This window comes from Sturnira hondurensis, unplaced genomic scaffold (assembly GCF_014824575.4).
Source record: "Sturnira hondurensis isolate 20B ecotype Veracruz unplaced genomic scaffold, ASM1482457v3 Scaffold0015596, whole genome shotgun sequence".
Lineage (NCBI taxonomy): Eukaryota > Metazoa > Chordata > Mammalia > Chiroptera > Phyllostomidae > Sturnira > Sturnira hondurensis.
In genome coordinates, this window is record NW_028088227.1 from 124768 (window position 1) to 147974 (window position 23207).

Below are 23207 nucleotides of genomic sequence, written 5' to 3' on the forward strand. Positions count from 1 at the left end.
CACCTTGAATACTGTGTACCCCCCCTCTAAGTACTTGTATTATGTACAATCCTCACATCAACTCTGAGTTAGGTTCTGCTGTTCTCTCTTTATACAGAGGAAGAAATGGGCCAAGTTTACTGACGTGCCCATGGTGACACAGCTGGTGACTTTTTGGAGCCAGGATCAGGCTCAGGATTGTGATTCTGCAACATCACATTCTCTTACAACACACAGCCTTGCAGTGCATACTTCCTGAGCCGTTCGTACACAAGGATTTTGAATTTCATTTTCTCAGAAGTGGCCGGTTGCTGGGCGTTGCCTTAGGAACTGGAATTCATTATTTAGGATGTAAATTGTGTTTTGTATCAAGATGTCTGAGGTCTGAAAGAGAATTGACCCTTCTGAAGCCATGGTTCTGTTTACCTCTTATTTCCGATTTACCAGATGTTCCTTTAGTAGTAGAAGTAAGCTAGGGGCAAGGCCAGTTGGTTTTTAGATTTGGCTTTCTTATGTCTAGATTAGAGGCTTAACAGATGAAGCAAGTAAATAAAAAGCTCGTGTGTGCTGTGGAGGAAAGTCTGCGTTCCTGGTGATCCTGCAGTCGGGAGGAAATGCGTTTCCTGCTCCATAGGCGATGCTGCCCAAACGCAGCTCCTCTGTGCTCCTCAGCTAAGCAGAGGATGGCTCGGCAGCCTGGAGATTCAGAAGCCCTGTTTTTAAATAAAATGTGGTGGGTGCTTTATACTAGATTGGTTTTTGTTGAGGGGCTTGCTACATTTATCATGAAGAAATCTCAAAGGTTTGAGTGTACATGCACCTTTGCTGTGTATCTGACTGGTTTCCAGCAGGAAAAATTGTTAGCAACCAATGATACAACGTGCTCTTCTGGTGCCCCTTTTCTCCCAGCGGGTTAATCTATCTGGAGAGCTGTGGTTTTGGCCTCTCAAGTCCAGGTGCTATTTTCCATCTTAGTGTTGAACAAGGAGGGGAATATAGGTTAAAAGTTAAGATTTCTTCAAAATTGATAAGGTACTAAAAGGGTTAAGTGATTTGAATAGCCATGGAACAGGTTGGTTACTGATGTTTCTGCTTCTTTCTCTTCTTTGCCCATTCCATTTCCCATTCTTCTTCCCTCCCTCCTCCCCACACCCCTCTCCTCCCACTTACATTTCCAACCAGGTATATCTTTGCAAAGAGTCTTTTTGAAAATGGTGCCATCAATGATATGGAGTGGCATATCTATCAGGAATGGCATTCTTTTCTCCTTCAGGAGTTTGCCTGCCGACTCCAGCTACACGGCTTCATCTACCTTCGGGCTACTCCCCAGGTAATGCAGAACTGGAAGCCTCTGACTTGAGGGCCGTATGAACCTTAAGAGGAGACGTTTCTTAAGCCCTTGATTTCCTGGTTGGAGAAATTAGACTGTGGGTATTATGTGGACCACAGAGAGCGGTAGGTCAACACCCTCCCATCCTAGCATTGAGCACCCTATTTCCCACAGGCCTTCTGCAGCAGAGGGGCAAAAAAATTGACTGTGCTCAAAAAGGGTCCCTCTTGATGTACCAAAGCAAATTGGGCGTTCTTTCTATCACCCAGGGTTTATAGGTTGGACCCTCTGACCAAGTAACCTGTAGCCAATTACCTCACTTTTCCCTCCCCCTGTGGTTGTCTTAATAGTTTCCTGAATGGAGTGTGGGGAGCACAAGGAGGAGGGTTGCCTCATCTCATTCTGGTACTGCCCTGATTTATAGCCCTGTTTCGAACCTTGAGGACGCCACTGGTAGGCAGCATGGACTACGGAAATTGCTTTCCGTGACTCTGTGACTTGGACCACAGAACCAGCCTAGCACAGATTCTGATAAGAGCACCAAAGTCTCTGGAGCCAGCAGTGGTCCTTGGTGTCTGCAGACTGGCAGTGACCTTGGGCAGTCCCTGGAAATCTTTCCCTGGAAGGGTCCTTACCTATTAAGTCCAGTGGCTCAGACTAGTGGTGTCTAAGGGCTCTTCTGGATGGGATCCTGAGTCAAGGCAGGGGGTGTTTTTTGAGAGATGTGTTGCTCTAAGTCTTGAGATATACAGGTAATGTATAGTCAAATTCCAGATATACCACGTGATCTTAGGGGGGAAAGCTCTCTCCAGATCAGAGTTCTTGCTTTTTAGAGAGAGAACTGAGCCTTGTAGACAAGAGGAAGCCTGAGGTCAGATGAATTGTGTCTGAAAACAAGTGGGAAAGCCCTGTCACATCGGCTGGCAGGAGCCAGGGAGGAGAGGACCAGAAAGAAGGGCCTCACCTTTGGAAGGTGTCAGCCAGGAGAGAAGCCAGGGGTGTGACTGGGACCAGCTATGGGGTCTTTGTATCAGGAGTTTCTGGAGATTTTGAGGCAGAAACTAGACCATAGAAGGAAATAAGAAAAGGGCTCAACAGAAATAAGTAAGATCTAAGGTTTAAAGTAAAACTGAACTAGAGATTCAGTGAGGCCACAGGGCTGAGAACCTTTAGTGAGAAGAAGCAAGCTGAAATGAGATGTATTCATTGCAAGTTGACTAGCTGGGTCACATCTGTATGACCTTTTCCAGTAGTCTTCATTGCCTGGGAGCATTAATAGAAGAGGCATATTAGGAAGGTGATATACTGGGTGGGGGGCAGAGATGGGGGTCAGTGATTAGGGGAAAGAGACCCCTGCCAAAGAGGATGACTTAAAGCAGCTGAGTGTGGGGTTCAGGGTGAGAGGAAAGTCCTGGTCCCAAAAGGGCTCATGGCCTGGGCCATGGAGGAGCGTGAGGCAGTGGAGCTGGGCCTGACTGAAGACTGTAATTGGAGTTTGAAGAGGTGCCGGGTTTCTGGTAGGGGCCCTGAGATGGCTGGGTGCAGGACGCAGTGGGTTGGAGGGCTGAACATTAGAAAAACTGGGAGTGCTGACCTGACGTTTTCCAGAGGAACAACTTCATCATAATCAACTCGGTGCTGTGAAGGCAGTACTGGTGACAAGGAAGTGGGTGGACTGGTTCCTGAGAGCGGAACAGGGTGCTTGGCTAGCTGCAGGGGCTTTGTTTCTGGGGAGGTGACATTGAAGTGGGACCCAGCAAGGAAAGCAGGAAAGGCTCGCTCACTCCTTTGTGCATCCAGATGGCTTTGCGATGAGGGGGCAACGATGATGACGGTGGTGGTGAATACTGTTACGATGCTGGTGTGGCTGATGTATCTTTTTGGAGAGACTAACTGAGGTATTTCAGCTGAGGGAAGTTGAGGGATTATTGCAACCTAATGATAGAAAAAGAAAAATAGTTTAATTTGTTTTGAGATTGGATGGAGATTTTGGTGCTGGTTTGATGACATTAGAGCCTGGGACCCAGGAATCCTGATATCCTTTCCATGAAGGGAGCCTGACCTTCTGTGAGACTGAGAGGTAACTATATCCAAGAGAAGAGCAGAACAGAGGTTAAAACATCTTTGTAGAAAGCTGTGCATGTGACTGGTACTCCAGTGCAGAGCCCTGGTAAATACTGGTTCAGAGCACGTGAGATGGGCCTAAATTAAGTAGGACCTTCTGCTCCTTTCCATCTTCTCTGCCCGAAATCCTAAAAAGCAAGCAAGCCAACAATTACAAATGTGAGAAGAGAAGTGACTGGGCCTTAGTCTCCCCACCCAAACCTGTGGAGTCAGGAATAGAAAGTGCAGCCAGCTAGTGTGCCTCCAAGAGCCAGGCCCTGCCTGGCAGTTTGCAGCATGGAGACAGCGTGCAGAAATGCCTGGGAACAAGCGGCACCTGGGTTTGGGAAGCACAGGGGCCAGGCCCGCTAGCAGTCACCATCCAGTTTCCGTGTCATCCAAGCAGTCTGAGCAGCAGCTTTTTCTGAGGGGTGTGTGTGAGGGAAAGGCCGGCGAATGGGCAGAAGGGCCCCTCCCTTGGCATTTGCATATACACTGCCTTTCCTGTTTACTTTCAGGTGTGTCCTCCCATTGAGGAAGAGGGACCAGACTAAAGTACTGTCTGCACAGGCTTCTTTTAAAAAGAGTTTTGTAACCAGCCCAGTAAAGCAAGAATTCTGCCCCATGCTCAAACTTCTGCAGGGAAGAAGTTTGCTCTGTTAAGCAAATTAGTAGTAAAAATGGAAGTATTAGCCTTTTTAATAGGAAAGACCTCAGCATCAATGTTTGCCTGCCAGCAATGAATGAATAAATATAGCATTTGTTAAAAGAATTGCTCTGCCCTTGGCATAATTGAAAACAGGAAGTCACATTTTTAAAAATAGACATTTTTATTAATTCTGGTAATATTTTTCTCTCAGAGAGGAAAATAGATAATTTTCTATGTTTAGAAATCCTGAAGCTTACCTTGCTGGCAGGAATGTAAATTGGTTGTCCTCTAAGGAGCAGTTTGGCAATATGTACTAGCAAGTACACGTACCTTTTCACCCATTAATTATGCTCCTTGGAACTTACTCCATAAATATGTCCCCACATGGGCAAAATGTCTCACGTGCAAGGCAGCATTTTTGTAAGAGCAAATTAACGGAAACAACCCAAGTGGTCATCAGTAGGGACCAGCTGGATACATTGTGTCCCGTCCATGCACTGGAAATTCCGGGAGTCCTGACAAAGAATAAGAAAGTACTTTACTGACATGTAACAATCTCCAAGGTGCATTGCTTAGTGAACAAATGTAAGAACATAGTGTATAGGAGGACCCCTTTTATATGTATTTGTATGTTTTTAAAAAAAGATGGCTGTGAATGTGTGTGTGTGTGTAAAATATTTCTGAAAGTATACAAAAAGTTAGTAATATTGGTTGGTTGTCAGTGGGGTGGAGACCTGGGCAGCTGGAAGTCAGGCGTGGAAAGCTGTGTGGTCACGGAGGGGAGGACATGAGGGGACACGTCTTGGGGCCATCAACAATAGGATGGGGTGGAGGGGCAGAAAGATAGAAGGAAAGAAAAAGAGGCAGGTTCAGAGTGAAGGAAAGTAGAAATGAAAAAGATTTTTTTTAAGTAGGAGAAAAAGGAAAATGTGTAGAGAGAGACTAAATCAGATATTAAAACATTAAATGACTATGTGTAACAAATACTTAGTGACCTTCTACTCTGTCAGGCCAGGGCTCAGCCCTGAGCAGGGTGGACTCTGGCCTGCCTCCTGGGTTCCCCGTTGCTGTGCTCTTGGAGCACCTTGTGCAGGCCTCCGTCTGTCATCTGATGCAGCTAAAATGCCCCTGGTGGTCTGTGTGTGCACAGGGCCTTCCCTAGGTCAAGGGCTTCATCTGAGTTTGGGACAATTATTGATAGAGGGCATAAGTTCTAAAACTGTTAACATCTGTCTCTATATCAATGTGAAAAGTTGGACATAAGTTCATAAATGATATCTTTGTACATGACTTTATCTCCTCAGAAGACGATAGAACAAGAGGGAAATAGCAAAGACTGCTTTGGGAATTTGGTGCACTGTATTTGGGGATAAAGTTGTTTTCAGTGTTTGGAAGAGAGAAGTCCTAAAATCAGTGGTTTAATCCACCTATTCTTTCAGGACAGATGACGTTGAATAATGAAATGTTTGCTACTCAGAGAGAGAAAGGAAGACAATTGAGACAAGGCAAACATTTTCAGCAAGAGTTTGGAGGTGTGAAAGAGCTTAGTCTGCCCTGAAGGCAGGCTGTCAAATCTGCCTAAAGCAGTGAGTCCAGGAGAGGGGCTACGGAAACTGAGAGTGGGGTATGGGAGGGGTGCCCGGACTCCGGGAATGGCCTTGTGACAGGTAAAGGTGACATTCTCTGAGCCATCATACTTCAGACTTGTCTACCATGTGAAATCAGAAAGGAATTATGCGCACTCCAGAAGTAGTGAAGGAAGGAGAGTTAGTCCCAAACCTCGCTGTTTTTACTTCTTTATCTTCGACCAAGGCAGGTTTTGCATTTTCCTGCAGAGAGTGTTTGTTGTGACCTGAAAGAGATGTTTGCAGTTATGTACACTTTTTGTAAATGTGATGCTACTCGTACTTCCTTGAACCCAAGGGTGGTGGCTGTGGGCAGTAAGGAGCCTGTGAAGTGTTTAGAGCGAGGCCATTATATTGGAGTCCTGTGGAAGGGTGGACTGAGCGACAGACTGGTAGGAAAGACCAGCTTTTGTGGGAACTTGACGTGCCTTACCTGGTGAATCCTCACAGTGACCCGTGGGTGAATAGAGGGTGAGGAACGGGAAGCCCACAGAGATTGCACCACTGGCGCGTGGTGGAGACAGGAATTTAATCCTGGACTCTCTGACATTAAAGCCTAGGCCCTTTCTATACCCTTCACCATCTCCAGGAGGCAGAGAGCCAAAAGGCTCTTGCTGTAGTTCAGGTGAGTATTGATAAGGACCTGACCAGGCCAGAGGTAAGAGAGAAGCAAGGAGAGATATGAAGGAGCGTTCCGAGACTTCCTGGAAAAAGAAGGGTAATTCCAGATTCCTGGGTGGATGATGTTTGCTCTTAACCTGTGATTGAGTAAGAAAACAAGAACACAGAGGGGAAGTCAGGGCGTACAGCAGCACCCAGGATAGACATTGTGCGTGGGTCCCGGAGCCCCCCCAGAGACTGCGATGTAACAGCCAAGAACGAGCTCAGCAAGGCCTGGGGATTGTCTTTCAGGTTTGTCTGAAGAGACTGCAGCAGAGGGACAGGAAAGAAGAGAAAGGAATTGAGCTGGCGTATCTCGAGCAGCTTCATGATCAGCACGAAGCCTGGCTTGTGCACAAGACCACCAAGTAAGCGGCAGAGAGAACAGCGGCCTGCCTCTCTGCGCCGCCGATGAAACCCGGGGAGCCCGCCATGCAGCCCCGTGAGAAGGTTCAGAGCGTGCTGGAAATGGCTGGAAACGTCAGGCACTTCCACCTCGGAAGTTTAACGCCGTCGGGTGTAATCTGTTTATGCCAAGAGCCTTTGTTAGATTGTATTTCCCCAGATTTCTGTTTTATAACATTCCACTGGGTTGAACATGGTGTGTGATGATGATTATATAACTGGCTCAGGGTGAGAGGCTGAAGAATTTTAGAGAAATAAGTTGACACTGCTGGTTTTGGCCTTTCCTCCCCAGGCGTGGTGTGCTCTCTGTGTAAATGTTTGGGGCAATCACCTTCAGGGTTAGTCTTAAGACTAGAGAGAAATTTTAGCTTTAGTCTTTCCAGCTAACTTGATTGAATTCCTATCTTCTGGTGATAGAATCTTGTTGCATCCTGGTCACAATTTAAAACATATGAATTTATCTCTTTATTGAGTTTATTGGGATGACATTAGTTAACAAAATTGTACAGGCTTCGGGTGTACAGTTCTACAGGACACACCTGTAATTGCGTCGTGTGCCCTCCACCCAAGTCAAATCTCCTTCCACTCACTCTCCCCTTTCCCCATGGTCATCACCACACAATTGTCTGTGTCTGTGAGGTTTTTCCTTTTTCACTTAATCCCTCAGCCTTTTCGCCCAGCTCGGCATGAATTACTTTTTAGTTGCTGTTTGCACCATTCCATTGAGAAGCCATGTGACTGTAGCGCTGTTCTCTGAACTACGAAGATGTGGTGGGCGTGTGAAGCGTGGCTCGGCTTCTTTTTTCTGTTCCCTAAATGGTCATACTCCTTACAGGCTCCACTCTGAGGCTCTGCTGAACATTCCAGTGCTGGTGTTGGATGTCAACGACGATTTTTCTAAAGAAGTAACTAAACAAGAAGAACTCATGAGAAAGGTGGGGAGGACCTGGACTCCTGCTTCCTAATGGTGTTCCTTTACTGCACTTTTATCTTTGCTTCAGACTAAACATAATGCCTCAGACTACATTTCACATCCCAAAGCCTGTGGAACCTTGTCAAAGTTACAACCACAACCCCAATTTTCTAAAGTATTTGGGGCCAATAATGTTAAATAATTAACTTACAGTATGTGCTTCCCAACTAACTTCCCCCTCTAAGGCATTCTACAACTAGGGAATGGAGGTGTCTGGATTCTAGCCCCACTCTGCCACTTGATACCATGTGACCCTGGGCAGGTCCCATTTCCTCTCCATACCTGTTTTCCCTTCTCAAAAAACTCACGGACTGCTTATGCATTGTGGATGGACTATTGTAGAGTCTGCTGACAATGTGGCATTTAACTGTCGGGTTTTCTCTTTCCCACAGGTAAACACCTTTGTAAATGGTTTGTAACCAACACCAGGATGTTCTGGCTGTGCTGTGGGCTCGCTGACTCTCCGGGGGCAGAAAAGCACTGAGTGAACCACCTTCCCATCCTCACCCCCACCTCCTTGTACCCTCAGTGCTGGCACTTCCTGACGTCATTTCTGTTACTCTTAGATTTTGCCATGGTCTTCTTTTGAATCTCAAAGTTTTCCACAATAAAGCTTATATAAGTTTTGCTTATTTTGCTAATCTAGTTGTTCATTTATTTCAGCATGGATCTGTTGGTGCCTACTCTGAACTCCCCTCTAAACTAGCCATTTTCACCTGGGAAAAGTCTTAGCTTTTCTTCTTCCTGAATCCTTCACCAACCAGACCTGCCAGGGCAGGAATCACTCCCGGGACCTTAACCAGGCCCTGCCATAGGTGTGAAGGAGGGAAGGGGAGTAAGCGGCTCGGGGTGGGTGGGTGCTCAAGTATGAGCCCCGGAGTTCAGAAGCTCCTTTATCTCTTCTCATCAGCTCTCTTGGTACGGAGGATGGGTGGAGACTTAGACCTTTGTCCTAGAGCTGAAGAACCTGGGCCAAGGAAAGAAACGGAGAGCGGGGAGGGAACACATCAGGAGTGTAGAGCTCTCACGCAGGGTTAGGTCATCCTGGCACTATGGCCTGCTCCAAACACCTTACCCAGTGAGTTTCAGATGCCTTAATGGAGTGAATCTGTTTATGCTGGAAAGAAAGAAAGAAAGATTTTATCCCACACTTCAAGCTTCAAAAACAATTTACTGTTAAGAGAGATAAATGCCTGTCTTGATAAAATCAAATTGCTCTGTCGCAAGAAGCTTGCAGGCCCATGAGTCGCTGGGAGCAGAACTCCCGCCCGGAGCCCTCGACAGCTGCACACAGGCTCACAGGAAAACGAAGGAGCCTGGGACCCAGCTGGTCCTGGGGACAAACCTGTGTCTTTCATGTTTGGGACTGTGGCTGTGAAATTGGTTTCTTACAAATGGGGTGTTTTGGAGTAGCAGCACATCATCTCTTTTTCTACTTACAAAATTTTAACAGCTTTTTTGAGATATAATTTACATACCACATATGTTTAAAGTGAATGTTCAGTGGTTCTTAGTGTAGTCACAGGCTTGTGTGACCACAACCACAGTCAGTTCCAAAAGGCTTCACCCGCCTGAGAAGAAATGCCATACCAATGCATCGTCTCCGTCTCCTGGCCCCCCGTAGTCGGTCCCCGGGCCCCCCAGGCCTGCCCCGGACAGCCACCAGGCTGCTTTCTGTCTCAACGGATGTACCTATTCTTGTCATTTTGTATAAATAGAATCACATCATATGTGGCCCTTTGTGACTGGCTTCTTTCATTTTCAAGGTTCATCTATGTTGTCATGTATCAGTACTTTATTCTTTTTTATAGCTAAATAGTTCATTGTATGGATATACCATATTTTATTTATTCATCCATTGATGGACATGTGGGTTCCTCTGTTTGGTTAGTATCAATAATGCTGCTCTGACAGTGCATACACACATTTTTGTGTGGCTGGATGTTTCCATTTTTCCTGAAGAATGGAATTACTGAGTCAAAGGAACTCCATGCTAAACTTTTTGGGGAACTGCTAAATACTTCCAAGGTGGCTGTGCTATTTTACATTCCCTCTAGCAATGCAGGAGGGTTCTGTTTCCCTACATCTTCGCCTTGCCGTCTGCCGGTTGAAATACGGCTGTCCCACAGGTGTGGAGCTGTATGCCGTGGCGGTTTGCGTTTATTTACATCACCCCCATGGTCCACGACCGTATTGAGCATCCTTTCCTGTGCTTACTGGTCACTTGTACGTCTTATTTGGAAAAACGTCTGTTGAAACCCTGTGTCCATTTTCCAGTTGGGGTCCTTGGCTTTTGTTGTGGAGTTGTGGGACTACTCTCTGTATTCTGGATACACGTCCTTTTTAGAGACATGTTTTTCAGGTGTTTCCCCCATTCTGTGGGATGTATTTTCATTTTGCTAGTGTCCTTTGAAGCACAAAAGGTTTCAATTTTGCTGCAGGCAAATGTATTTTGTCACTTGTCCTCTTGGTGTCATGTCTAAGGAAGTTTTGAGTAGCCCAGGGTCACAGACATCTAGGTTTTCTTCTAAGAATTGTATAATTTTAGCTCTTACATTTGGTCTGAGATCCACTTGAAGTTAATGTTTGTGTGTGATGTGAGGAAGGGATCCAACTTCCTCGTTTCCACATCTAGTTGTCCCAACACCATTTTCAGGAAGACTAATCTCTTCTCCCATTGACTAGTCTTGGCACCATGTTGAAAATCTGTCCCGCTTGTTCTTGTGTGTGTTTGCTGCTTCAGGCTTTGGGCAAGACCAGGAATGAATAGTACAGGGTGTGAGGTATGTTTTAGAAACTCATTAATGTTGGTCCCTTAGCGTTGAGGAGACTTATCTGTCATTCCCATTTATGTTTCCAGGAGCCGCTAATACTCCAAGTAAGTGTGCTCAGCCCCCACTCCTCGCTCATCTACTCAGTCATCAGCCAGCGTGAGCGCCTGCCATGGGCTAGAGACCACGGAGATACAGCAGTGGACACAGCAGAAGGCAGACCTTGTCTTCACCTCACAGAACTTTGTCATCTAATGGAGAAGGTGACAGGCATGGAACAAATTATTACAGGCGTGGCAGGCGTTTGAAAAGAAGTACAGGTGTACAGTGGGGGCCTCTGACAGAAGGGGCCAGTGGAATCTGGGACAGCCCTCCCGATGAAGGGGCTGAATCCTGGAGAATGAATGGGCTAGAGTATTCGGGCAGAGAAGACGGGCATGTCCCCAGGTCTTCCTGTGACAATGAGAGAGTCAGCCCAGATTGTCAAAACCAGGTGAGATTGGTGAGTTTAATTTAAGAACATAGTCCTCTCCGCATCCTTCACTTAGTCTTAAAGCCTGAAAACCTACACATCCAGCATTTCTTTCTGTTTGTGAACATTTTAAAATGTAAATATCCTCTATGACAGTCAAAGCCACCAATAGTCTCACCTGGGTGAAATAATTTGCCATTTTCCAAATTGGTAGCCGCGCTGGTCTGGAGAACGAGAAAGTAAAAACGCTCAGGGGGAGCAGTACTTGTGGGCCTTGAGTCTCAGGGGCAGGATGGGCCTGGGAGGAGCACCGAGATGTGGAGACGGCCGCTGCGCTGTCAGGCCAGCCTGGGTGGCTGTCCTCACTCTTGGTTCAGGCTGTCCCCCAGAGCCCAATAACTTGAATTAACACACAAAAATAGCCACACATCCTTCCCACTTGCGATGTGTTAAACCTGCTGTTCTGGAACCAGAATGTCGCCTTGATGGGTTTCTAACGTGGATTGAGGTCGTGAGAGTTCTTAGATAAACTCTCAGTCTTTCAACATGAAGGGAGAAGGTGGCAGTTTCAGGTGAAAGAAGCTGTTATGTGCAAGTGCTAGATTCGCAAGGAAGATGGAGCAAGGAAATAACATGCAGTTTACCTTCCAAAGACTGTTTAACCTCCTCTAGTCCTCCCTTTGAAGAGCAGGTAGTTTAAATGTCAGCACGGACGTCTTCACAGTTCTGAGGGTCAGAACACTGATGTGGTTCTCATTGGGCTGAAATCAAATTAGCAACAGAGCTAATTTCTGGAAGTTCTAAAGGAGAATCTGTTCCTTACCTTCCCCGTTTTCTAGAGGCTACCCACGGTCCTTGGCATGTGACCCCTTCCTCCGTCTTCAAAGCCAGCAACCTTGCATCTCTGGCTCGTTTTCCGTGGTCGTTTCCCTGGCCACAACCAACAAAGGTTCTCTGCTTCTGAGGGTCCACTGATTACACTGAACTCACCTACATGATCCAGAATACTCTTCACGGTCTTTAGCCTCAATGACGTCTGTCTCAAATCCCTTTTGCTATTAAGATAGCATTCATGAGTGCCAGGGATTAGGGTGTGGGTATCTTTGGGAGGCTATTAGTTCTGCTGATCTCAAACACTGTCATGGCTGGTACTATTAGCACAGGGTGAGGACTTCTTCAAAAGTTGGAAATGTTATGGAAAACAAATCATTTGCAATAGCTGAGGGAGTCGTACAAAGACCACCTATATCTCCATCACCCATGTCCTGACAGCCTGAGACCACTAGGAACTAACCTGTAGTCTGACAAAATCGGATTTACTAACTCTGCGATAAAGGAGACCACACACCAAGGGGATATGCGGTGTCTCACCAAACAGGCGAAGAGAAAGTTACAGGGTTTGGGGGAAGGACAGAGTTTAGGTAAGACTTCCCAGCAGCATGGTAAAGCAGGAGTCAGCCTCTGGTCGGAACCGAGCAGCCCACTCAGGTTAAGACAAACACAGAGCACTGTGTGCAGAAGCCCTGTATCTGAAGCTCTGAGCCTGAGTCGCAAATCGAGTCTCCTTCTCCGTATCAAAGCGACTTAGATCCTCCTGGCAACAGAAAGGTGTTTCATTTTTTACTGATAAAATTTCAAACAACAACGTTTCTGATGGTCTATCATTTTAGAGACGAAGGTTTCCCCGAGAGTCAGAAAGCGGCAGTCGCAAGATCGGGTGGTTCGGACACCTGAGCCGCAGGGCGCCCACAGGACCAATGTTGTTTCACCGCGACTTTGCGCCTGTGTCTGCCCGCCCAGCCTGGCGGATGCGTTTTCTCTTCGTCCCCGCTAATTTTTACTTTCTCACCCACTTCAGTTACCTATACGTAGCCAATTTTGTTTCACCTGTATCCTACCCACTATTCTCAGACTATTTGGAAGCAACTCCCAGGCAGGGGAACGACTTTTAAATCTAGAGCCCTCCCGGCCTGTGGCTCTCGTCACTTGGCTGTCCCTTGTACTCAGTGTGTACGGAATGGGGTTCTCGTCCCACCCCCACCTCCGCCAGCAAAGCCCGTTGCCCCTGCTTCTCCATTTACCTGGGTGTGAGAAGCCTCCGAGTCGTCCTTGCTCTCGTAGGCCCTTTCTCACCAAGTTCTGCCTGTTCATCTGAGACCTCCCGACTGTTCTCTGTGCCTCATTTGTTTCTCCAGTTGGAGGGGCCCGATTCCCACCTTCCCCACAGCCACCCATGACGACCACCAGTCATCCTCCCTTTCTCAGTGCGTCCCAACGAAACCAAGTGCAGGAAAGGGCTGAAGTTGCTGTGCAAAAGCAGAGCGTCGCGGGCTCCCACCCCATCCCCGCCCCAGATGGCCGCCCTCCGCCCTTCCTGGCACTCATTGAACAAAACCCATGGGGAGACCTACAGTTCCAGAACACGTCCTGTGTCTCCCGCGTGCTGGAACACTTCGCTCTCTCCGGCTTGGCTCCGCCCCACCCTTTTACACTGGAAAAACTGCTCGTTCTGTCAGTCCCAAGTCTCGCCCCCACCAAGCCGGTCCCAGTGAGGCTCTCCCCTCCCCCCATCCAGTAGCTAGTCTTCGTGCTCCTGGCCACTCTGCAGTGTTAAACTGTCCAACTGTGTGTCAGACCTGAGTGAAAGTTGTCTGGAAACAGCCCCCACCCCCACCCCGGACTTTGCCATTCTTGACCCTGTTTTGGTCACTTAGCACAGTGCCTAGCATTTACTGTTTATTGCCATTTAGTGAGTGCTTAATATAGACTTTTAAATAAATGAACAATGCAACTGGAGCCCTGGCTGGCGGATCCAGGGAGGGCCTGCGAACCAGAGGGTCTCGGTTCGATTCCCAGTCAGGGCACATGCCTGGGTTGCAGGCCAGTTTCCGGTTCCTGGCGGGGGATACACACGAGGCAACCATACATTGATATTTCTCTTCTTCTCTCCTTCCCTTCCCCTCTAAAGAAAAATAAATTATTAAAAAAATAAAAAAAAACAATGCAACTGGAGACATGATCTGCCTTTTCCGGGGTCATTGCGTTTGTGAGCTCCATATCACGATCACCAATTTATGAAGTACTTTGTGTGTGTGAAGCACTATGAGGATATGAAAGAAAACAGCTGGCCCAGACCCCACCTTCAAGTTGTCAAGGAAACCGATGATTATTGAATACCTCCTGTGAGCCAGCTACCCCCCTGAACACTTTTAAAATGTTAATCAATCTTCACAGTAAACCTGTGAAGGGAGTTTAAGATCCCAAATTGAAGCCCAGAGAAGTTCAACTGAGAATTTTGAGGGTCCCTCGATAAGTGGCGGAACCAGGACTTGACCCCAGATCCATTCTTACTCCAGAGTCTGTTCTCTTTCCACAACATCAAACCTCCTTGTGAGGGACACAAGACTAGACTTTCAGAAAGGGCAAACATGCATTTCTCTGGCCACCTCTCTAGTTATCAGCCCGCTGTGGTTTCCTGGGCAGGAAAACCGTCTAGCTGGCCAGGACTGCAGAGTGGGACCCCCAGGCCCCCAGAAGTGTCTTTGTCCCGCTGGGGCCCTGAGCAGGCACACAGATGCTTTGAGTGGCACAGGTTTCCCCTTCCTGGCAGCTGCACCTTCAAGGTGGTGAGCCCTTTCCAGTATTGGGCATTGGGGTGTGTTTGGAAGCTTGGGGAAGGCTCTGGAATGCCTTTACAAATGCCTTCCCACCCCACCTCTGGGTCCAACCTAAATGTCCTAAAACACCTTTAATCATGTTAACATCAGTATCTAGATGCAGAGTGGTATCCTGGATTGCTGCCTGGAATAGGAAAGGGGCATTAGTGCAAAAACTAGTTCAAGTCTGGAGTGTAGTTAATAGTGAAGTACCAATAACAGCATCTTCATTTTGATTAATATACCAGGTAACATAAGGTGTTAGCATTAGGGGGCAACTTTTCTGTAAATCTAAAATTATTCCCTCCAAATTTCATTTCTTAAAAAATGTTGGTTCCTCTTACGAGATGATGACCAGGCTCCTTAACTGAGCTTTCGAGGTCCTCCGACCTCACCTTCCCCGGCCCGTGAAAGGACCCGCTGTGCTTGCTATATGGCTCCACTCACTGTTGTCTCAACAAGCTGTGCTCTCCTCGTCCGTGCAACTGCCTCAGCCACATACCCTGATGAACTGATAAACTATTAAAGACTCGGTCCTGGGCCTTAATTGCAAAACAGAAGTAAGTTACCATGCACTTGATGAAGCTTAAGCTTCAGGGCCCATTATTTGCAAGGCCCTAGAGGACCCACCATGGCCACTGTCACAGAAAGTTCCTCATGGACCCAAAGTTCGGGTAGGGATACCTGACTTGCAGCCTGGACCACATGGCCCTAACTTGCCAAGTAGCTGTCAGGGAAATAGAGCATCTGATTTTTCATCTTCTCCATGGGAGGAGGTGGGTAAGTACCCAAACACAGGAGAAGGATTCATTTGCCGGCTCACTGCAAAGTAGCAGCTATTCACTACAGGCGGGTTTTCCAGAACCAAGGCTTCCTCTGGGGACCATTGGGCTCAGAGGACACTTGTGAAGCTCCAGCTTGGTTTGGCTTGGAGGTTGCACAGCACAGACTATGCTCCTATATTTGATTTGCTAGACCAGGGTCACACAGACTTCATCTCGTGAGAACTCACAGTAAAACCCTTAAAGTGAAACGAGCCCATGGGTACACCTTTGGGAGCAGCAATGGAAAATAGCAACCCTGAGGAAGCGAGAGTCTACCCTGAGGCTGGGGGTCTTCCCCATGGCAAGAAAATACTCAGTCATTGGGAGAAGACCCTGTGTTCTCTATGAGTGGTAGCCCTATCACTCCTCTGACTCCCACGGTCATCTGCCTTCTCACTCATCCCCAACACCCAGGAACTCACCTGGGGCTAGCCACTTCCCCCTGATATTCCTCAGATATTTCATCAGCAAGCATCCTCTTCAGGAAGCCTTAGCTGGCCCCCTCCCCAGCTGGGTTCTGTCCCCTGCCTTTGTATCTCCTGTGGAGTGCCTTTTGCAGCTATCTTATTGTTGCTCTCAGCACATAACATTAAAATGATCTATTTCATTTCAGAGCTCAGAATGTGTCTCCGCCCTCTTTGACTCTCCAGTGCCTGGCACACAGGAGTGAGCAACTCAGCAAAGTTAGACAAATGGAAAGAAAGAAGCAAAGAACAAAAGGAGAAGTAGGCTGAGCTTGAGAAGGCCCCCTTAGACTAAGCAATGAAATGTCCCCCACACCCTCACTCCTTTATGCTGCCAGCTACATAGTTGCTACAAACTTGCCAAGTTCCAGGTCAGCCCCCAGCTGGGCTCTGAACAGCCTCTTTGCCTCTGCACTAGTGCCTTGCGAGGGGGGACTCGCCCAAGTCAGAAGAAGCCTCAGGTGAAACTGCAACATCAGCCCCGGACTGCCCTCCTCTGACTTACAAGAGAAAGCAATCAACTCTGTCGCTGTTTGGGATTTTATCATTTTATGCAACTGTCACTCAGCTTTTTGCAACATTCTGTTGTCTAGTTTGGGGCCCTGCTTGCAAAATGACTGTGAGTCAGATGACTTGTAACTGGGGCCCTGGGGACCGTTACTTAGTACTGGGGACGCCCTGCAGTTGATAGATGGTTCCTGGGCTACCCGTGCTGGCACGTGGCAGGAGTGAGGGGAGGCGCAGGGAGAAGCTGTGCCACCTTGGGCAAGTCCTCAGGCCTCTTTAGATTCCTTGCTTTGAAAACAAAACGATCTTCAAGGTCCTTACAGTCTCGTGTTAAAAATATTTGCCTTATGAATGAAAAAGTGTTGTAGGATAGTGGAGGCACCACTCTCCTGGGGTTTAGGCACCAGACCAACCTGGGTTCCAATCCTGACTGGGCCCCTCACCAGTAGTACAACTCCGACAAGCTCCTTCTCTAAGTTTCTGTTTTCTTCAAATCTAAAGGGGAAACTCACTTTGCACCTACTTTGCTTTGCAGGGGTTAGAAATAGTGCAGACAAACATATGGATACAAAGTAGCCACCCAATAAATGGAGCTGACAGGTGTGTGGGGGTGAAAAGATTGGAGAGAATTGGGAAGTCCTTAACGGAGAGGCTAGCTGAGCTGAGACTGGGAGGATGAGGCGAGGACTATGTTGGCAGGCAGAATGGTAGGACGTGCCAGACAGGTGAGCAGCATGGGCAAAGGAAGAAACACATGGTGGAGAGCAGTGAGTTTGATGCAATCCCAAACGGGGGAGACAACATGTCCCTAAGTGTGATACAAGACGGATTGTAACAGGTACTCCTTCCAGCTAAGGGAGCGGCGTGGATCACATGGCATTCGAGCCGGGCATTAAGCGATTGCAGGGTTTTCAGAGCAAAAGTTGGGATGAAAGTGGCTTCAGAGTACACACCATGGTCAGCAGCAGGGAGCTACGAAAGTGAGCTGTGCATCTGGGGGAGGGGAGGCCAGAGGGCTGGAGAAGAGGGCAATAGTGGAGAAGGAATGCTCAAGTGTTTTAAATAAATACAGCGCTTGGGTCCCTCTTCTCCACAAGGCAAAGACAACACAGGCTGGCCGAGCCTCTGTTGCTTACACCGTCTCCTACCTGGGTAACTTAAGCACCTCTGCGAGGGCTCTGTCTATGGGGCCACAGCCAGAGTGCCCGGGGCTGAAAGGAGCCTTTGAGGTCCCCTTGGGGGCCCTGGCAAAGGGGCCGGTGAGGGACTTGTGTTCAGAAGGTGGAGGGCTGGGAGAGCAGGCAGGCAGGCAGGCAGGCAGGCATTCATTGTGGCTTCCTTCCCGCCTGGCGGTTGGCTACATGCCCTGAACTTGACCTAAGATGACCTGGTGTGTTCTCTTCCTTGAAACAGTTCCATTGCAAGGAGCAGTTGGGCTTTCCTTCCTCTTTGCTTTCTTCCTCCTTCAAAGCCAGGACTTTGTCTCAGACTGGCTTCTGCCGCTCCCATAGTCTCCCCATTACCTAAGCAGGACCCTGCCTCTCGGTCGCCTGCCAGTGGGGCATCTCCCATTAGCAGCCTGTTCTCCTTGCCTCTTGTCAGCCTTCATTGTTCTCCATTTAGAATGGGTGGCTTTGAAAGTGCAAGATCATGGTAGAGATAAGGTCAAAAAGGCTAAGTGGGAGCTGTGAACTGTTTTTCCTGGGGCACAGCTTGAACAACCCAGGAGTTCCAAGTATCAGGCTCTCTACCCTGGCTGCTCACTGCCTAACTCTGTACCCCCCAAACTTATTAGGGTGTGGAGGTGTGGACCTTGGCTATTTTGGAAGTCCAGATTAATGTCAGTGTCTTGAAATCCTTGTGTGAAAGAGTGAGTTGTTTCAGGCATTGTCCTTGTTAACAGTGCCATGCTTGGATGTTTTGTGGGTTGAGCTGGCATGAGAAGTAGTTCCCCAAATGCCTGGATTTGCCAGTGTCGTTGATTTGTGTTGCCGTCGGAGACTATGTCTAGTATTAGCCCCGCACGGGGAAGGATCTGCATGGCAGATACGTAGAGTATACGCAGCAGACTTATCAAAGAAAGGGGCTGATCTCTAGTCAATGCACAAGCTGGCATTTATCAATCCCAAATAGGCCGCTGTTGCTCAAAAACCTTTTCAGACTTACCTTTGGAGACAGTGTACGGGTCTTAGCAGCAGCCAGGCTCTTTGCATTCAACAATAATATGTTCAACACCGAGTCCTGGGTGCTATGCCGAGTGCCAGGAGCACACTGGGCAGCCAGCCAGACAGACAGACATCTCACTGGTGACCACTTTGCATTTAAAAAAAAAAAGTTTTACCTAGGTTTGAATAAAATCCTAATCTGATATCAGGTTTGGTTCTGAAAAATATTTTGGCTGCTTTATAAAATGAAGCTCCTCTTCAAAGGATAGAAAATGAATTCACTAATTGAAAATACTCAGAAAAACATGTAGCTTAGACAAAGGCAATCTCAAAAAGAGGAATTCCCCAGACATTCTAAGCAATGGTCACATAGCATCCCAAGGAGACAACTTCGATAAGAACGTTTATTTTGTGATGCTGGTTTAGAGAAAAGGCACGTTTTCCTGAGAACAAGGTTCTGGCTTCTGGAGGCCTGCCCCCCTCTCCAAAAGCTAGATGACCAAATGGTCTAAACAAATCCAGACCTATTGGCCGATGTCCACTGTTTGTGAGCCCTGTGGCTAGGACAGCCCCAGGCAGCCACATCTGACAGCACCTGCCTACATGATCTCCAAAAAATTACAAGACTGACACAGCTTAGAAACACACTCATTTATTTGCATGGGTTCCTACGTTGCCAAGGATATTTCATGGATCAGAAATAATCGCTATCATCTGAGTTTCCAGAGTCTAACGACATACTCGATACGCTGTCTGTTTCATACAGCACTTCCTCATTTATCCTCTCCGTGAAGCCACACCACAAGTCTTGCAGTGGGTGTGAAACACTCCCATTTTGTATACAGACACAGTAAGCTTCAGTTAAGTGACCTTCCTAAGTCATACAAGTAGAGAGGGTCGCTTACGGGGCTTGAAACGAGATCTTGCTGCTCCTCCTTCACCAGAGGACAGTCACTTTCGGCTCCTTTAGAAACTCCTGTAAGTAGTGTTTCCCAGCCTGGCTGCACCTTAGACCCCCCAGCCTGGGCATGAGGGGGTGTTGCCAAGGACCCATCCAGGCCCATCAGCCAGGATCTCTGAGAGTGGGGCCTGGACGTTTGGTTAGCAATCAGGGTTTGCTTCTCTCTTAAGGACCTGCTTTAAGACATGGATGTTCCACGTGTCCTAGAAATAGTAATTTTCTGTTTCTTCATTATAGGACTAATAATACCTATTCATCATAGAAACTTTAGAAAAAAGGTATAAAAAATAAAACAAAAATGGCCAAGAGATTCATTGTTAATCTTTTTATATATTCTCTTCCAATCTCTGTGTGTCTTTACATACAAAAAAATTTAAAGATTTTACTTATTTTTAGAAAGAGGAGGAGGGAAGGAGAGAGTTAGAGAAACATCAATGTGTCTTTGCCTCCCACATGGCCCCCACTGGGGACCTGGCCTGCAACCCAGGCATGTGCCCTGATCGGGAATCGAACCAGCAACCCTTTGGTTCACAGCCCACACACTCAATCCACTGAGCTACACCAGCTAGGGCCATATAAATTTTTGATAATACAATATATACTGATTATTTTCTTTTGACTTCATGTATTTCCCAGTGTTACCAAATATTTTTCAAAAACACTATTTTATTTTAAGTACATTTTATTGATTATGCTATTGCAGTTGTCCCATTTTTCTTCCCCTCTACCCTGTACCCTGCTCCCACCAGCATTTCCCACCCACCCCCCACCCCTCCTTTAGTCCATGTCCGTGGGTCAAATAAGTTCTTTGGCCTCTCCATTTCCTATACTATTCATAACCTCCCCCTGTCTATTTTGTACCTACCATTTGTGCTTCTTATTCCCTGTACCTTTTCCCATATTCCCTACCTCTCCCACCCTCCATGTGATCTTCATTTTGTGATTCTGTTCCTGTTCTAACAGTCAGCTTAGTTTCTTTTCTTAGGTTTAGTTGTTGATAGTTGTGAGTTTGCTGTCATTTTACTGTTCATAATTTTGATCTATTTATTAGATAAGTCCCTTTAACATTTCATATATTAAGGCCTTGGTCATGATGAACTCCTTTAACTTGACCTTATCTGAGAAGCACTTTATCTGCCCTTCCATTCTAAATGATAGCTTTGCTGGATAGAGCAATCTTGGATGTAGGTCCCTGCCTTTCATGACTTGGAATACTTCTTTCCAGCCCTTTCTCAACTACAAGGTTTCTTTTGAGAAATCAGCTGATAATCTTATGGGAACTCCTTTGTAGGTAAATGTCTTCTTTTTTCTTGCTGCTTTTAAGATTCTCTTCTTAATTTTAATCTTGGGTAATGTAATTACGATGTGCCTTGGTGTGCTCCTCTTTGGGTCCAATATCTTTGGGAATTTCTGAGCTTCCTGGACTTCCTGGGAGTCTATTTCTTTTGCCAGCTTGGGTAAGTTTTTTCTTCATTATTTGTTCAAATAAGTTTTCCATTTCTTGCTCTTCCTCTTCTCCTTCTGGCACCCCTGTGATTCTGATGTAGGCACATTTAACATTGCTATGGGGTTTCCTAACCTCTCCTCATTTTTTTTGAATTCTTGTTTTTTCACTCTGTTCTGGTTGAATGTTTATTTCTTCCTTCTGCTCCAAATCGTTGATTTGAGTCCTAAGTTCCTTCCCTTCACTGTTGGTTCCCTGTACATTTCTCTTCATTTCACTTTGCATAGTCTTCACTTTTTCCTCCATTTTGTGACCATAGTCCACCATTTCCGTGAGCATCCTGATTACCAGTGTTTTGAACTCGCCATCTCATAGGTTGGCTATCTCTTTATCACTTAGCTCTGTTTTCGGAGTTTTGATCTATTCTTCTATTTGGGCCGTATGTTTCTGTCTCTGGCAAAGCCTTAGGTGTTCACCTGGGCGGGACAACCCACGTTGCTGCGTTGTGATGCTGTATGTGGGGGAGGGGTCTGAGAGGGACCAGTGCTGCTTGCTCAGCTCTCAGCAGCTTTCAGTCACTTCCACTGCTAACCAAAAGCAAATCGGGCATTCTGGTGCTGATTTCCTGGGCAGGTGGTTTTGTGTACGTTCCAGGGCCCTGTGGGTCTCTCCAACCAACTCTCCTGTGAGGCTGGGAGTTTCTCCTGCTGCCACAACCCCCTCAGGTTTTTATAGCCAGAGATTTTGAGGCTTTATTTCCCTGTGCTGGAACCCTGGGTTTTGTGGTCTGTTTCACTCGCATTGTTCCATGTGGTTTATCCACACACAAATGTGGGACTGCCAGCTGCTGACTCACCCACCAGGCCCTCCAGCCACAGCCTTGCTGCCTGTCCTCTCCACCCCTGCCAGTTTCCATCACTCCTGCTGGTCTGGGTGAAGGTTGCTCCTTTAACTCCTTGGTTGTTGGGCTTCCATACAGTTAAATTTTCTGGCATTTCTGGTTGTTGTTTTTTTTATTTTTAAATTTGTTGTCCTTCTTTTGGTTGTACATGGCGGCACAGGGTATCTATCTACCTACGCCTCCATCTTGGCCGGAAGTCTCAGAAACACTATTTCAATGTGAAGATAGATACTGTTTTGAAAGATACGGCTCATGACAGTAACAGTGATTGTCAATAGAGTGCAGATCCTTTTTAGATTTTTCTTCTTGCTCATTTGTATATATTTTTTCTATAATTAGCCTGTATTTACTGTATAATAAAGTAATTATAATTATAGCCGTATCATATTCCAATGTGCTCATAGCCCATAAGTAAATCACCCTTTAATGTTGGATATTTAGGTTGTTTTCAGTTTTCTGTTGTCTTCATGAAGATCTTTGTACCAGGTTTTGGGACATTACTTTCCCAGAAGTGAAAATATGAGTCAGAGGGTATTAACATCTTGAAGTTTATAGATAAACATTGCTAAATCACTTCCCAGAAGAATACACAAGTTTGTGGTCCCATCAGTGGCATATCTGGAGAAAGAGAATTGTTACAGATTGCAAAATTGAACATTTCACTTGTGATCTATTGATTTGCTATGATTATTAATGAGGTTGGACCTTTTATATCTTTATTGGTTACCTGTATTTCTTCTTTTGTGAATGTTCATGCCCCTTGCCTTTTTTTCCTGTCTTTTAGCTATTTGTCTTTTTTTCTTGCATATTAAGTATGGATATAACACTCCCTGCTCATTTATTTTGTAAACACTTTCCCTTGGTTTATCACTTACTTTGGTTTTTGATACCCAGAAGGGTTTCTTAATTTTAAATACCTTCCAATTAGATGACTTGGTCAGGTAAATAGTCACCAACATTTTCTTCACAGTTCTCAATGAATACATGCTTGCTTGTATAAGAGCAGTGTACGTGGGTTTGTGGGATTTTATTGGTCTGAACTAGGAAACAGTCCATCTCCTTGTCCTGCAGGAACCTGACTTGGCTCTGCAGCACTTTGATAGAATACATCCTTGAAGTACGCCACCTGATACTGATAACGTAAAGAACAAACAAACAAAAACATGTTGGTAGTTCCCACCTACTTTGTAGAGTGAAACATCTTCAAGACAAACAATACAGCAAAGCTTCCCACAGAAGACTGCCCCGCCCCAAAACTAACAAAGTCCCTTTCTGCTCTGTATTCAAAAATCAGTTTTAGGATGGGACCCCTGGGCCC

General features: G+C 46.6%; 1 protein-coding gene across 3 annotated transcripts in view; it reads left to right on the forward strand.

The window, feature by feature from the left end:
• Positions 1 to 8365, forward strand: part of DGUOK (deoxyguanosine kinase) — a 39849-nt gene extending 31484 nt beyond the window's left edge. For all 3 annotated transcript variants that reach the window (XM_037064852.1, XM_037064853.1, XM_037064854.1), the window contains 4 exons: positions 1162 to 1309; positions 6599 to 6714; positions 7587 to 7686; positions 8117 to 8365. In XM_037064852.1, coding sequence (XP_036920747.1) covers positions 1162 to 1309; positions 6599 to 6714; positions 7587 to 7686; positions 8117 to 8143 — 391 coding nt within the window. In that variant the 3' untranslated portion in view covers positions 8144 to 8365. The remainder of the gene's footprint in view (positions 1 to 1161; positions 1310 to 6598; positions 6715 to 7586; positions 7687 to 8116) is intronic.
• The last annotated feature ends 14842 nt before the right edge of the window (positions 8366 to 23207 follow it).